The sequence below is a fragment of the Barbatula barbatula genome (assembly GCF_947034865.1).
Source record: "Barbatula barbatula genome assembly, chromosome: 5".
Taxonomy (NCBI): Eukaryota; Metazoa; Chordata; class Actinopteri; order Cypriniformes; family Nemacheilidae; genus Barbatula; species Barbatula barbatula.
In genome coordinates, this window is record NC_136769.1 from 7,065,338 (window position 1) to 7,082,474 (window position 17,137).

Here is a 17,137-nt window from a genome sequence, read left to right on the forward strand (position 1 = left end):
TTCCAAAGCGCTTGTTTGACTAACAGAGAAGATAAAGGCGTATACCCTCCCTAATGTTTTGCTGCTTAACATGGTGTCCAAACTGCTTTTGTGGTTGCTTTCCCTATAACTTTATCGAATTTTTCTTATTATCGCCAACGTTGTCATGAGATGCTGCTGGTGGTCCAGGTGATCCTGAGAGGACCTGGGGTAAAGTCTGTTGACTCGATGACGTGCTAGAAAGGCTGAACATGCTGATTGAACAGTACAAAGCAGGTTCATGATTGTTTATTTGACCATGGTACGTTTTATTTATTTGTACATTAGGATGATAAATATCACAATGTGATGGTTTTATATATATATATATATATATATATATATGTGACTTCAACCCATATGGAGAACAGCATTTCAAACGCTATCAGCATAATTAAAAGTAAATGAAGTATACAGGTGCATCTCAATTAATTTGAATACCATGCGTTTTCTGAAGTCCATAGTCAGCGCAGCCATCTACCGGGACATTTAAGAGCACTTCATGCTTCATTCTGGTGACAAGCTTTATGGAGACGCTGATTTCATTTTCCAGCAAGACTTGGCACCTGCCCACACTGCCAAAAGGTACCAAAAGCTGGTTCAATGACCATGGTGTTACTGTGCTTGATTGGCCAGCAGACTCACTTGACCTAAACCCTATAGAGAATCTATGAGGTATTGTCAAGAGGAAGATGAGAGACACCCAACAATGCAGATGACCTGAAGGCCGCTATCAAAGGATATGGGCTTCCATTACTACATTGATTTTTTTTATTTATCTTATGTAATATTCAAATTTTCTCAGACACTGAATGGGTTTTCATTATCTGTAAGCCATAATCATCTAAATTTCAAGAAATAAAGGCTTGAAATCTTTCACTCTATGTGTAATGAATCTATATAATATATGGGTTTCACTTCCTGAAATGAGCGATAAAAAATATTGAAATTTTTCATGTTATTCTAATTAATTGAGATGCACCTGTATCTACATTTCCTTGGTTAACATTTAAAACCTATATAGTAGGTGGGCTGTGAAAGTCACATATTCTCCTTTTAATTAAATTAATAAATATTCTATAGCAAAAATATTTTATATAAATATTCTTGACCTCAACTACAGTGGTACAAATTGAATTTGTCATTAAAATGTCATTGTACCACTGTAGTAGAGGTCAAGAAAAGTATACATGACAGTGTCATAAAACCATTTGACAGAGTATTAACACTAAATTATGTTTTACTGACATTCAATTTGTACCACTGGAAAAAAAGTGGTCAGAATTTATTTTATGACACAGTTATAATGGCTTCATGACAGCTAATGTCAAAACAAACATGACAGTTTAATGTAATGTTAACCCATAAAGCTAAGAAGTGTCTTAAGTTCAATAATTCATTTGCTATGTCATGTTTTTTTATGACAATTATGACAGATTATGATCTATTGGTTTATGTAAAATTGTCAACAAAGACCTCAAACAAACAATATTTGCATAAAAAAAATCATAATTGAGCGAATGACACTTAATGACAGTTGTCATAAACATGCATAAAACCTCCTTCATATTCATGACATGTGTCATGTAGCAAATAGATAACAAAGGAGATCGTCTAGAAGAAAAAACCCAGAATGATGTCATCGCCAGCTCAGATAAAGACCTAAGGGACCTTTTTCACAAATGCAGCTGGGGTTTGTTTTTTAATAACAAGAACATGGGAAATACTGAGCAGGTGACTAAACTTCTGTAGAAGATTGAGACCTTGGTGGCCACAACTTCCTTTTCCCAACCACAGAGAGGAAAATAAGAGAGAAACAGGAGAAGATTTTGCTTCAGAGAGAGGGCAAGATAGCACAGAAAGAAAGGAATTATGAGTGCAAAATCACAAACAATTCACTGATTCAACCTTTATTGGACATGTACTGTATTTTTTTATAAATATGTAACATTTATGGAGTGGAATGCATAGGGAAAGTCTTTAGAGCAGTTATTTTAGTTCATATTTGTTCAAAAAAATTGTTGTTGTTAAATAATTGTTCGTGGAAACCGCCCCTAAATGACTCATTTCATCAGAAGAGTAAGAACACTGGCACATCCATTAAGTCATCTTCAAAATGTTATGCTGAAAACAAGAAAAGAGACGGAATTACGGAGAAACAGATACATTTAGTACTTTAATGAGGATAAATAATGATGTCTTCATACACATAGGGCTGGTTCCCCATACAGGGTTCAAATAAATCTTAGCGCTGTCTAAATTGAAAACATCTTGACATAAATAAAATATATCAGTGCCATCGTTTTGTCTCAAAATGCAATTTGAGTCTTTTTTTTTAAAGGCATGTTTGTAAAAACTACTTAAATGTTGTATTTTAACTATGGCCTTTTCGACTTAACCTAATCCCTGTCTGGGAAATCGCCCCATTATAAGTTATTCGTGTTCTCACCTTAATAAGAAATCCGAGGTTGTGTCCATGGCATAGTATGTTTTTCTTCCATTTTTTCTTCCCATACAATTTCACAAATTGTACAGGGGTCATAAAGTCTTTCTTTATGCGAACACATTTCTTTCTTCCTAAAGGGTGGATTATAATGTAAGATGTCATTTGGTTTTGCACTATATTTTACATGTTTTACCTTGCATGGGACTTCATTATTGCTTTTTTTACACTGTGTGATTTTATGTTGGTTGCAGTGATGTGCCTGTGGGAAGATGGCAAGTAACTTTCAGCTTGAGAACATATAAAAAATGTAATAATAAAGTAACTTACCAGACAGTTCTTTTCTGATTAATGTGGCATTGTTTCCCACACATGTGATAGGAAGACATTTCTTGTGCCTAAACAAGGGTGAGTTTTTCTCTAGGATTTGTCCAACTGAATGAAAAAATGAATGAAAAGACTAAATAGTGGCACTGTGGGTTACATTTTGCAGTATTGAGCATTGGCCTGTGATGGAAATTTTCATGACGTGGGCTTCATGCTAATCTCTGTAAAAATTGATTCAAGACTGTCTATCTTGTTGTTCTTAGATTCCTGAGAAATGTTTTGCTACGTGGCAGACCACTCAGCTCCTTTGCCCTTGAGCAAAGACCAAGAGGTTCTGGTAAAGATAAGGGATGGCGACACATTTGTGTTACCAAAGATACGTTCTTGCTCAAGGGAGGGGAGACGAAGGGATGTCATGTTTGGATCATATAAAAGCCCCTGTAAATGAACAGGAAGCGGCCTTTGCTCTGCACCATGCTCATTGCTTATGATGCAGATTAAACAACAATAAAATACTTTGCAAAGTACCTGATGTCTCTGTGTGTTGCGTTTGTCAAAATTGACTCACCTTGATTAAGGAATAAGAAAATTCCACAACAGGCCATTAAATTTTACAGTTGTGCAAACAATTATTGAGATAATAGCGTGATAGTGTATTCTGCCTGGTGAACTCACTGATCTCTTTACTTTTATATGTCTTCCTTCTGTTCGTGCCTTGTGAAAATGGCCCAGCCTGGTTTCTCTCATTGTTGTTTTGTGAACTTCTTGTTTCAACATATGTTTCTTTAACTTGTGAAGCTTTCAAAGTAAGCACTTCTTTTAATTGGGGATGCATCTCCAAAATATGGTCCTGGTTCACACATGTAAAGAACTTGTCGACCCTCTCAGGTCCATGTCCTTCAATAATATCCAAGGCCTTGTATACAGGTTCATTGGAAGAACGAGCTCTATTCTTCATGAAAAAAATGAACGGAACAATAGCGACAAAAGGGTGAGTGGTGACCGGATGTTATTTTTTTGAGTCCAATATCATTAGGGAAAAGGAACTTTAATGTAGCCAACTAAATGGTGTTAACAGTTACATGCAAATCACATTTTAGTTGTAACACTTATTACACACTTAAAAATCAATCTTACATTTTCCTCCTTTGTAAGAATATCGTTGTCTTTGAGATGGTTGAGTATTGTGTCTTTCATTGTGCCCATCTTTGACTTTTGTTTGCGGAAAAATTCAAAGCTTTTCATATTGTTGTTTTTATTCCTTGTATCTGCTAAAGAGAGAATGAGGAGATTAATCACTTTGTAACATTATTATTTTAGCCACTAGAGGAGAAACCAGAACAGAGACATCCACTTAAATGTACACTCAAAACATATGGTCATCTTAATTAACTTTTTTATGTCAACAGGCACCACATAACTGGATTATGTTGAATATAAGTAACATTATTTATTTCAGTAAAGATACTTGCATAATGTTAATCGAATGTTGTTTAGTTGAATCAGATTCAGGGTCTTGTTTTTGTTTTAAATCATTGATGGAGTTGCATTATGTTACATATCCCTTCAGTGGATATCATAATGTTGCAACTTGCCCCACTGAATGCTACAATATGATCTGAAAATAACATAATCCAGTATTTTTCTTGCCTACATGATCGTGAGTCATATATCCGATCTGTGCCACATTGGGGGTTCATTTTGGGGTCACTTGATACATTCAGTATAAATGTGGCCTATGGCTTTCTGGCTAGCTTTGAAACTTTGAATGACCATTTCACTGATTTTCTTATGCAAATCTGGCAACCATTAAACCTTTACCGCCGAAATAACGTAGACATCTGTGCAACTGCACAGCTGAAAGTGCTCTAAATAGGCAAATAAGATAATAAAAGACAATAAATCATCTGTGGGTACCGAGTAGGCTATTTGTAGTGAGACCGTGGAATGTAATAAATGAGGAGACAAGAGACGGAGATGCATCGAGTCAACTTTACTATCCACTTAAACAATAAATAAAAGAACAGCGAGTCAGAGTAAACTTCCACACACCGGTTGACCCGGAACCAACAAAACACAACATCCCCCCTTAAAGGTAGAGTCCCTTCCTTTAGTTGTGGGTCACCACAAGACCACATTAACCACAAATGTAGTTTCATCATAGTTACTATAGTTTAATTTTGACTCTTTGCATGTATTATGTTTTTGCCAATAAACTCCTTTAAAACTTGAGATAATTTTTTCAAAGTCATTATTTCGAGTATACCATAGAAACATGTGGCAAAATAATCTACAAAAACAGAAGCAGAAAACTTTGCAAAACACAAAATGTATGTCACTGCCAATACTTTTGGCCATGGCTGTTTAATTTCCCCTATTTCTTAAGCGCACCCACATATGAAATGAAATGAAATGAAACTGTTGGACTGGTTCGCTGAGTTTCGAGTTTCAACCTGTGTAATTGTAATAAAAAGACCTATTTTCAATGTCCCTCATTCGAATAAAATGAAAGTAAGGTTAAAGTGCATAAATCATTTTTTGAAAAGAGTGACCGCATACATTTAGTATTTTTCCATTTCGCAAAGCTCACTAATACAAAACCAGAACTATCAAAACTGCGATGTAAAGCAAAACAACCTGCAAATCAATAAAGTAGCAGTTAGATGCAGTGCATGTTTTATACCAGTAAAGGGCTAATGTGGAGTGTGATTATATTTTGGGAATGATTACAACATTAGTCACATATGTATAGGACAAACAAAGAAAAGGTATAAAAAGACAAAAGTAATTTAGCCCAACTACTACAATTCACTATGTGAATCTATCATGAATATAGTTTAGAATCCAAAATATTAAATGTCACTACCTGAAATCCTTTGTTCCCACACCCAGATCCAAAAGTAGTTTACTGAAAGTGCTGTTGTGCTGTCTGGTAACATACTGTTACGCCCACTAGGGGCAAGCCGAAACAGGACAAGAATACCACACTTGTAAAACAGGTAGTTCACTAAACCTTTTCTTCAGGGGCAGACAAGGCCACCATAATAAACAAAACCGTACAAAATACAGAGTATCTTCTCTGACTCCCTGAGGATAAACAAAGTGAAAACAGGCATGTAAATCTAAATTTCTCCAGGTCCTAACAATACCATTCAAATTAAAGGGACTAAGATTTACATTGAGGGTGTGTTTGTGCTTCGCAGGTGTTGTTTCTGCGCTCGTGCAAAGTCAACGGAGACTGTAGACATTAAGGACATTTCATTGGTCGAGAGTCTATGGGGTCAGAATTGTTGCAATATTCCGAATAAATAAACTATGATCCGCAAATTAATATAGAGAGTTTCACAAACATTTTTGAAATCCATGCACAAAAAGCGCACCATAAATATATGTTAGACGTTCCACAAAAATAAATTGCATTCACAAATAAATACAATGAGATTTGCAAATTAAAAATATTTACACATTTATTTTAATGGCATTTATTTGAAGATCGCTTTCTGCACATTTGTGGATAGCTTTCTGTGCATTTTGAAACATTTCTAATGTAAATACGTGCTCACAATCCACAAAAAGGTGGACTCCGCCCACTATCTATGCAAGCCAATCGGGTAACTTCCATTTTCGTTTGACCAATAGGGCCTGTTCCTGGAGCACATATGCCGTAAGGTAAAGGACAGATTTCAGCAGGCCAATCAGCCTGTGCCTAAAATTTTGAATGTCGACCGCAGGTGTTGCCGTCCACAGGGACGGGCTGTCGTTGAGACCCTTTTCGAGAACTGGTGTGGTGGATCGTCTGTAAAAATTCCACTGGATCCACTGGTTTAATGCAGCGATCCGCACAGACAGCCACTCCAAGTATGCTGTGTTTAAGTCTGCTCTGGCCGGAGCTGTAACCGCACAGATTTGGAGCTGCTCATGAAAGTGTAGTCAACCTTTTCAAGTCACCAGGTATATAATGTGATGCAATTTGTATAAAATGTATGTTTATTTACATAAATTAAATACAGTGTCCGGAACATAAAACAATATAAAAAATTATATTCGGTGTCTGAATTTTTTTTAGTTTGATTGTTGAACCACTGCCATATCACTCAAAGTGTAAGTTATAGTAACTCATATATTTCTAAAATTCACCAAAAATATTAAGTGTATATTTAAAATATATTGCAATTGTTTATAATGTATTAATGAAATACTTATTTCTTTTTATTAAATAATCTTAAACAGTGTAAATTATAGAGAAATTAACTGTTGGATTTTATGTCCCACTTCAAAAATCACTTAAATGATTTTAAAGGTTTTATTAAGTTAATATAGCTTTATATATTTTATCGTTTCATTTTTGTGAAATTTAATAAGCCATCAGATATTTTGTTTAAAGTAATCAAAGGTTGATTTCCAATTATCAAACCATTTTTTTTCAAAACATAAAAATTCTCCTGGCTCAGTGATAATCGTACATTTAGGCTTAGTTATTAAAAATAATTTACGGACATGAACATAACCGAATCAAATTTATTTAAATTAAGACTTTCCCAGTTTTATATAATTCCAACCATTGGCCTACAAGCAAATTTTTTATATGCACCCTGTTCATTGGTTTTGGATACTAGCACTTGAATTTATATCATCCATTTAAAGTGGGCACACAGACCTGTACATATAGCATAAGCAAAATATACACAAAAATATATACAGTGGTGTGAAAAAGTGTTGGCCCAATTACATATGTTTTGCAACGTTTGTTACACTTATTTAAATATTAGTCAAAAATAACACAAGTAAACACATCATTCAGTTTTTATTATTCAGGAAAAACAAAACTACATGGACCTGTGTGAAAAAGTGATTGCCCTCCCATGTTAAAACATAACTTAACTGTGGTTTATCGCACCTTAGTTCAATTTCTCCTGTTCAACCTGTTCGCAATCAAGAAATCCCTTAAATAGTACGTAACATTGGATTTTTAAGGTCCTACTTTGGTTTATGGAGTGTCCAACAACAAGTTTATGTACATACAAGGCGTAAAAACACTATTATGTTGGTTATTCTCTTACCATACTTCTTGACTGACTCTCAAATTATTCGTTCCACGATTCATCCGTCTAATCCCCTCCTATCCACGAGCCTCATGCGATTGGTCAGAAAGTGTAGTCTGTTGTGACTTGTCAAAGGCATTCAGATTTTGCCGGAAACGCAACACCTATTGTCCTTAAGGAAACCAGCAGTGATTAGTTAAACGTGTCATGTGTTGCAAATGGAACGCCCACATCATTACTGGATTACGGTTTACAGGTGGTTGGATATTATTTACTATATAATAATTATATACTATATAATAATAATATTTCGTCTTTACTGTGCCTTGTTTTGTTACACAGAGCAATTTAGGAAGTCAACGTTATAAAAAATTATTTTAGTTTCACTCTATATATCTATATAGGTGCAAAAAGGACTTTTACACTTGTACAGCATTATACTTGGACTAGGTGTCACGGCATACAGTGTACGGTGTTCGTATCTTCAGATGTTATTACAATACAGATAGTACTCTTGATAGTAGTTCTTTAAATAAAGGCTTTGAGAGTTATTAGATTGAACACTTAAATTAGCTCATAGCTAGATAAACAAACTGTAATGCCCCAGAAATAACGGTACATGTTAATGTTAGTGTTTTATGTATTAGCTAAACACAGACATAAGGTACACAAATGTTTATTTAAGTTAAGACAAAATAAATTTCACTTTCAGGTTGTGATTCGGTGGAGCTAACAGTTCCATATAAAGTTGGTATTTCAAATGAGAAAGAAAGCAATTTAGAATCTCTCAGTCTGGAAAAGGTTATAAAGCCATTTCTAAAGCTTTGGGACTCCAATGAACCACAGTGAGAGCCATTATCCACAAATGGAGGAAACATGGAACAGTGGAGAACCTTCCCAGGAGTGGCCGGCCGACCAGAATTTGCCCCAAGAGCGCATGCCACGACTCATCCAAAAGGTCACAAAAGACCCCACAACAACATCCAAAGAACGGCAGGCCTCACTTGCCTCAGTGTTCATGAATCCACCATAAGAAAGAGACTGGGGAAGAAAATGGTCTGCATGGCAGAGTTCCAAGACGAAAACCGCTGCAGTTTTGCCAGAAAACATCTTGATGATCCCCAAGACTTTTGGGTAAATACTCAACTGACAAGACAAAAGTTTAACTTTTTGTAAAGTGATTCACATTGCGTCTGGTCTAAAAGTAACACCGCATTTCAGAAAAAAGAACATCATACCAATAGTAAAATATGGTGGTGGTAGTATGATGGTCTGGGGCTGTTTAACTGCTTCAAGACCTGGAAGACATGCTGTGATAAATAGAACCATGAATTCGGCTGTCTACCAATAAATCCTGAAGGAGAATGTCTGGACATCTGTTTGTGAGCTCAAGCTGAAGCGAACTTGGGTTCTGCAGCAGGACAATGATCCAACACACCAGCATGTTCACCTCTGAATGGCTGAAAAAAACTAAATGAAGACTTTGGAGTGGCCTAGTCAAAAGTACTGACTTGAATCCTATTGAGATGCTATGGCATGACCCAAAAAAGGCGGTTCATTCTTGAAAACCCTCCAATGTGGCTGAATTACAACAAATCTGCAAATGTGAGTGGACCAAAATTCCTGCACAGCGCTGTAACAGACTCATTGCTAGTTTTAGCAAACACTTGCAGTTCTTGCTGCTAAAGTTTCCCCAACCAGTTATTAGGGGGTAAACACTTTTCACACAGGTCCATGTAGTTTTGGATTTTATTTTCCCTCAATAATAACAACCTTTAAAAACCTTTAAAAACAGCATGTTGTGTTTACTTTTGTTATCTTTGAATAAAACGTAAATGTGTTTGATGATCTGAAACATTAAAGTGTGACAAACATGCAAAAAATTATGAAATCAGAAAGGTGGCCAACACCTTTTCACACCACTGTATATAATATACTTGAAAAGAAATATATATATAACACAAGTTAGAGACTTACACCGCATCCTAACAAAACGCAATGCGATGAGATTCCTGCGATTTGAACAGAACTTATATCTAATGAGATCGTTGTGTACAAAAAATACAAAACGTTTCTTAAAATAGAAACGGCCATTGCTCGTTGAGCAGCCCTGTCGCGGTTGGTTAGGACAAAACCTCTAATTAACATGGAAAAGATACCTTTAATCGTGTGTCGGAGCGTCACGTTTGGTTAGGACACAGTGTTAGGGTTAACTTCAACTCTGCACTCTATATGTATTTATTCAAACTTTCAAGAGCATCCTCTTTTGTGAAGTACCTCCAATTGTTTGGAATCGTACCACTCCCCTTGAAAGTTCTACTGTGGTAACTTTCCAAATCATCTTGAAATTGACACACAAACCACTTCCAGTATGGTAGCTCTGAGAGATCAGGTGTGATGCACCATCTTGAATATTTAGGACCTGCTGTTCTGTACTCCTTCCACCGAACTCTTTTATCTGGATTACAAGATGGGTAAAAGGAACGATCACTGGCCACTGCAGATGTGCAGAAACTCAAGCTTAGATTATTGGTACCTCTGTAAATCATCCCATTCATCCCGCAGTTTCGATGAAAGGGAGCAATGTGATCTCCAGGATGGTCTTCCATTGTGTTAACACAGACCACGTTACAGAAAGGACATATCACCCAACAGCACTGACAGAAATGCTCTATTAAAATTTCATCTGGGGGTTTCCTAAACATTGTCATTTTGATATCAGATGGGTTTGTCAAGCCTTTGTTTAACTCCTCTGTGACGGGACGAAGTTCTTTCTTGACAATCTCTTTCAGAAGATCAAAGTCAGTGATGTCCTGACAGCAGTTTCCAGTGAGATGCTCTTTATTGTATTCAAGCTCATCTTTCAAACAACATGAAAAAATGTCCAGCCACATATTTGCATCCCATCGATTACTCAGGACTTCAGCTGTTGCTTTTTCAGCAGCTATGATAATGCAGTTCTCCTTGTGTCTAATGTTTACTTTAATCATTGCAAGAGCTGAGGAATTCGGTCTGGTTATGTATGCTTGAACTTCAGTTTTAATAAACTCTTCAAAGTGGTCTCTTGGGTAAAGAATGTACTCCATGAAGTTGTCAAAGTCCTCCTCCTCTGCAAGTTTTTTCAGAATGTGTTTTTCCAGGTTTGACCTGTTGCCTGTGAAAGCTGGAATATTTGTCCGCATCTCTCCTGCCAGATCTTTTGCGGTCTTGTTGTAGACGCTTTGTAGGATGGGTTCTTTGAGTTCACTACAAATCAAGGCGCCAAAAACTGCTGCAGATGTTGCACCTGTGCAGAACCCTTGAAAGACACTGAAGTACTCTGGTTTCTTTTTCTCCAGATAAATCAATGGATCATTAGCTTCTCTGAACAACTGATGAAAGTGGGCAAATCTCTCACCTGCCAACTTGCACATACTAAGTGTCAAATCCACTGTGAACTCTTTCTTGAATTCATACTGTGTGTGAAGGCACTTGTGTTTTCCAACATTCGTTTTTACAAATTGTGCGATTTCCTGAATGTAGCTTTTGTTGTAACCCATCTTTGCAACTGATTTTGACTTAACCTGGTTCTCAGTTCCACGAACAATACTCTGCACCAGATTTTTTACTGACTCTTGTTCTTCTGGTGGAAGAACAAATTGCTTAGTTGAATGGATCCCAAATTTTTTTATGGGATTTACATATATAGTGAAATCAGTCATTTGATTTATACTTTCAAATTTGCTTAATCTCTCTTGCACAAGTGCAACTTCATGAATTTCACCCAGAATTGCAAATATATCATTGACTATGTTTACTTCTTCCAAAGGGCGAATATCCCCTGCTAGCTCAGACACCCACTTTACCCATACTTTATCAAATTCTGTCTTCATCTCATTCTCATCTAGATGTTTTTGTTTGAGACTGAACCCGAGCTCTTTGCTTTTGTAAAGCAGTTTTCGTTCATGCAACGTTTTTTGCCCATCAAGTTTGGAGAGAGCTTCCCTTTGGTGACTGATGTTATCCAGCTTCCTTTTTGCATCTCTCACAAGATCTCCATGCAGGTGCTCAATTTTTTCTTGAAATTTCATTCTCCATTGAATCAGAATTTCTTTCTCTTTGTGTTCTTCAAAGTAAACCTTCATAGACTCTTTTACCTCCTCGTTGACCTTTGCCATCTCCTGCTCCAGGTCTCTACTCTCAACTTTATGGAGTTGTCTGTTGTTAATTCTGTTGTGCAATTTGTCTTCGATCTCCAGCATTGAACTCCTAAGACTCCAGGTCCACTTTACATACTCCTCCTCTAATTTCCTGTACACTACAATCTCTAAAGTATTCTTGAAACTGAAAACAAAGTTTTCATTCAGAAGAGCATTCCAGAGATCTCCAACACGATCTCTGAACTGTGTCAGTGTTACACCAGTACATTTCGAGGCGTGTGAGAGTATAGCATCCTTAAGTTCCTGGACATTTTCACTGTAGCGTGGATTGGGTGGGGCCATTGGTGGGCTGCCCTCCCAGAGTTGGGAAAAATACCGTACATCGGTCTTTATATCAAATCTAATGACATCACTGAAACATTCTGCATCACAGACTTCCTCTTTGGCCGCTAACTGAGTCATTTCATCTAGTTTCTCTTGTAAGCGCCTTTTCCCTACCATGTTCTTCTCACCGGCTGCGATATCTCCAACATTCTGATGCACAAACATACAGCTGGGATTCAGTCGTACCTTCTTCATCCTCAGAAAGGCTTGAACAACAATCTGAAGGATGTCCTGCATCTCTGCCGGATTCTCACCAAAGATGTTGATCAACGTCATATTTCCAAGACCGACCACAAATGTTGCCATTTCGTTGTCATGATGTCTTGTTGACCTGCCAGCCAGTTCTAGAGCCCGAAGCCCCTCGGTATCTACAATCAGAAGGTATTGAAATTTAAAATGGTTTTTCAGTTCTTCAGAGACCTTTACAAGCTGCATGAAGGCTCCTCTGGTGCATCTACCAGCACTGACTGCAAACTGCAATCCGAACATGGCATTCAGCAAAGTGGATTTCCCAGTACTCTGAATCCCCAACACAGACAACACGAAGACTCTTTTGTCCCCCAGTATCTTAATAAGCTCATCAAGAACAGCTTTAACCCATATCAGAGGAACATGAGCAGCATCACCATCCATCAGTTCCATAGGGTATCCAGAAACCATAAGCTCTGCTGCAAGTCTTGGGAGAGAGCTCACTTTAAACTGACATCCCGTTGTTTCTCTGATTCTCTTGTCCGATTCATGCGATTCATAGATCTGGCCAATTTCTCTTAGTAAGTGCTCCAAGCCAAACGTTGCTGCATTGATTTCTTCTGACATTTCCTCAAGTTGTGTTTGTTCAACTTTCAGTTGCTCAGATTTACCATGTTTCTTTTTCAACTGCAACACTTTTGACCACTTGTTGTCATATTTAAGATGAAGTGCGGCTAGGTCTTCTAAACTATATTCATCCAAGAAGAATCCAAGCCATTTGAGGAAATACATCTTCTCATTAGCATTCGCAGTATCGAGCATTTCAATAAACAACTTCATGAATGTACTGAGACCACGTTCCCTCTGCTTTTCTCTTATCTTACACATCTCCATTTGCTTTTGGCTGCTATGCATTTCAATATTGTTCCCTTGAGGTCGATGTAGCTCTTTGTTCTTTAGACACCATTCATGCCACAATTTCCCCTGACATGGCAGAAATGTTTCCTTAATTTGGGAGAGTTCACTGTTCTCTAGTAACGCTGTTATCTGCTTTGCCATTTCATGGCCTTTTTTGCAACATCTTTCAGTCTCGTCAATTTTTATTCCAGAGTGTTTGACCATATCTGAAAGTTTAAAGTGGGACGTTATTTTTGAGAGGCATTTATTGATGGTACTTTTCAGTTCTTCTGACACATCAGATTTATTTCTGTCTTTTAAACCGATTTTATATTTGTCTTTTCGCATCTCTGTAATGGCACATTCGTCTTCGGTCAGCAGGCAGATGAGTGGCTGTGGGTTGTTGTACAGCTGTTCCACAATTGTCATACTTCTGTCACTCTTATCTAGATCGGGCAAAAGCACAACATTTATCGAGGACTCCTCAGACAGAATTTTCAGCTGTGTCTCATTAGATTGGGCATCACCGTGAAGATTACAGAATGCAATACAATCTGTGAATTTATCAGTCTTCTCTCCAGATGGGCAGTACCAGGCGATTTCAACCACTCCATCCATCAGTACACACGATTTGCTGCTTCCACGGCAGTGTCTGTGAAAGAAAGTCTCATGTCGTTCATTGATCAGAGTGTTTATAATTTGAGATTTGGAAGTAGCATTTGCTGAAAATCTAAAGAATGCAACCATGGGAGTCTCTGCCTCATGGATTCCCTGGTTTCTGCTGATGTTCTTCTCATACAACTTCCAGCTCTTCCTGATTTGTCGGAAGGTCCATAAGGGAAATTCAATCTTTTGGTTGAAAGGACTGGGCACAAGCAGGGGAAGAGCATACTGACACTGTGACAGTTTGGTTACCATGAGCTGACAAAGGAAAGGATCTGAATGGAGAAGCGCTGCCATCTGAATGTCCATCGGGTGAAGCGAATGCTGTTTATTCACTTCTTCAACGGGCGCAGACCTCCTGAAGATGTTCTCAAAAGCATCACCCTCCTCTGTACCTGAACCTGTTTTTCTTTGCGTGTTCACCTTATGTTTTCTTTCTTTTAATGGAAGGTATCTTGCTCTGTAATCCATCATCAGGAGACTTTGTATGAAGGTGTGAACCAAGTTCTCCTCCTCACAAGGTTCATTTCTCTGCATTGAAGTTGATGTCACCTGCAGAAAGTCTTGTGGTTTCAGTTGGACAGGACTCAGATTGAGTCTACGGAAAAGCTGCTTCAGTTGCTGTTTGATCTTGTCCTTGTCTTTAGATTGTTCAGGTTTTTGTCCTCCAACTCCACACTTGTTGTCTTCCTGCAAAATTATTAAAGAACATAAATCTCTTAAATCTCTTTCTTTGTTATTTGGAATTTAAAATATGAAGTTTGTAGAGTATTAAAATCATTACGTCTATGGAAACAGTCTCAAGGGATTTCGTGACATTGTCACAAACTGTTATCTATTAATTCCTGTCAAGGACATGAATTTTCCCTTTTTGTGCCAGTCAGCAAAAAAAATTTGTGTTACCCAGCACAACTTTAAACCCAAAGTATTTTAATACGCAATATCTTTCATATGTATAAATACATACAGTATCAACACAATCTGATGGGAACTCATACCTATTTTACAAGGTGGGTCATTGATATGAATTCTTCCTTTTTTCTTTTTCCTTGTTTGTGACAGGAAAAAATTGGGAAAAATAAACGTGTGTGTGTGCGTGCGTGCGTGCGTGCGCGTGTGTGTGTGTGTGTGTAAATGTATTACCTTATCATATGGTCGCAGTTGATTATTGTTGCCTACGACAAAAAAGTAAGAACCATATTTTCCAAAGTTCGTAGAAAAATGCAAAAATGAATGTAAAACATGATTATATTATGTCATGTTAATAAGTATGTACTTACCTCCTAGGGACTCTCTTGTTTGTTTTTTTATGTTTGCTGGATCAAAATTAAGGGAACAACAAAATTATGAGACAATGAGTTAATGAAGCTAACTAAATTATTTCCATAATGTTCGATATTAAGACTCTTAGCATTTGTGTAAATGTAACTTTGATAAGTTACATCCTCATGTAATAATGGTTAAATATGTGTATATTTTAAGATAACCATGTCTATTCCCATGGCACAGCACAGAATCTCTGGCCAAGTTAGTAGTATAGGCTATAAGAATTGTACTGCATGTTGTAAATGCTAATGATTGTACTTGTGCTTTAACGGTTGGGAATACAATTTTAAACCAAATGTCATCTTTGTCAAAAATGTTTTATATGTGTTGGGTGCATAAACAATTTAAAAACCACGCAATCTGGGCTTTACCTTTACTAAAAACTTCAGCAACATTAACAGGTTGAGCAACTTTAGTAGGATGGTGTGATGGGCCTGAAGCTTTGCTCTCTGTGACTGTTTCTGGAAAAGCATTCAATGGGTTTAATCCTTTATGATTTGTATATATTTTACTCTCATCATGCTGTCATCAAATAGTGACCACATTATAAATTAATAAGTAATAAAAAGCAATGTTTTTTTTATTTATAATCTAAAAATGTTACAATTATATAAGCTCTTCTCTCCTGACAGTAATAAAAACAACAAATATAGAGACTTTTTTAATACTTACTCTCTTGAATGGCATCAATACTCTTCTTTTCCTGAGGTTCCAGTTCTCTAGCATGTGTTTCCCTTCTGTCTTCATGATTAGGATCTGAGGTGAAGAAATTCCAAACAGACCTCAACATTTTCTGCAAGATAACAACATTGAATTACTTGAGCAGCATTGCCAACATACACAGGTTCAATTCATTTTACAGATAGTTTTTTTTGTGACTTTGTTACTCACCCAGAATGCAAAGACCTAACCCAATCACAACAGTTTTGATATTATGGAAAGGTTGTGACCACCTAAGAGACACAAAAAACATCATATTATAAATCAGTGTCAAACCAATTGTAAAATATGATAAATGATTTCAACATTACAGACATAAGGAAATATGGATCTGATCTCAACAGAAATGTCATTATAGTTCAAATGATTAAAACAAAACAAACTTACCAAAAATATACAATTGTGGAAGAAAACAACAAAATCATATAGATCAACGTTTAAACACTTGCATGCCGTGGTAGCTCAAGACTCATGTAGCTTTTAAATTGATCCTTGAAACATTTTAATGTGTGGTCATATAATGGTTCCTTATTTGTGCTGACACCACCATTTTATAGTTTAAAAAATGTGCGTGCAGGCTATTCATTATAAAGAAATATGCATTCATAAAATGTGGTATTTTCGAATATAACTCCAGCCGATTGGTGTGAGTTCCATGTTTCTTCCACTTAAGCTGAACTGGAAACTCACGGATCTTCCTTACTAACACATGAAAGGCACTTCATACTTCAGATCGGGTTCTATTTATGCATAAACCTTTCGTATGAACTTGTTCGGCAGGCTGTCCAAAAGTCAAACCACTATACAGTAGTTACAAAATTAAGATTTATTCAATTGGCAGATGCTTTTATACAAAGCGACTTACAAATAACACAGCATGTATACTGTATTGTCAATGATCCTTATCAATATATATATATATATAACATATATTATATTTTAAACTAGGATGCAAAACAAATCGCTTTACCTCACCAACAGTATTTTCC

The 17,137-nt window shown here is 36.7% G+C and overlaps 1 protein-coding gene and 1 long non-coding RNA gene across 2 annotated transcripts; both read right to left on the reverse strand.

The window, feature by feature from the left end:
* Positions 1–1,914: 1,914 nt before the first annotated feature.
* On the reverse strand, positions 1,915–5,855 carry LOC306894433. Its single transcript, XR_013786690.1, has 6 exons — positions 5,655–5,855; positions 3,926–4,059; positions 3,464–3,740; positions 2,792–2,896; positions 2,468–2,595; positions 1,915–2,142 (listed from the first exon to the last, which is right to left on the reverse strand). It is a non-coding gene; the product is annotated as an uncharacterized lncRNA (long non-coding RNA).
* Positions 5,856–9,922: 4,067 nt separating this feature from the next.
* LOC306894418 (interferon-induced very large GTPase 1-like) lies at positions 9,923–16,400 on the reverse strand. The gene is made up of 6 exons (XM_079456946.1): positions 16,320–16,400; positions 16,101–16,221; positions 15,800–15,889; positions 15,383–15,418; positions 15,246–15,277; positions 9,923–14,792 (listed from the first exon to the last, which is right to left on the reverse strand). The coding sequence occupies exons 2-6, from the start codon at positions 16,216–16,218 to the stop codon at positions 10,059–10,061; spliced, it is 5,010 nt and encodes a 1,669-aa protein (XP_079313072.1). The 5' UTR covers positions 16,219–16,221; positions 16,320–16,400; the 3' UTR covers positions 9,923–10,058.
* Positions 16,401–17,137: the final 737 nt, after the last annotated feature.

Excerpts from the sequence above, each read along its gene's own strand:
- LOC306894418 (XM_079456946.1), bottom strand. The coding sequence starts at position 16,218 with ATGTTGAGGTCTGTTTGGAATTTCTTCACCTCAGATCCTAATCATGAA. Across the intron at positions 15,419-15,799 it reads TGCTGAAGTTTTTAGTAAAG|CAAACATAAAAAAACAAACA; the intron begins GTAAAGCCCAGA and ends ATTTTGATCCAG. Across the intron at positions 15,278-15,382 it reads AACAAGAGAGTCCCTAGGAG|GCAACAATAATCAACTGCGA; the intron begins GTAAGTACATAC and ends TTTTTGTCGTAG.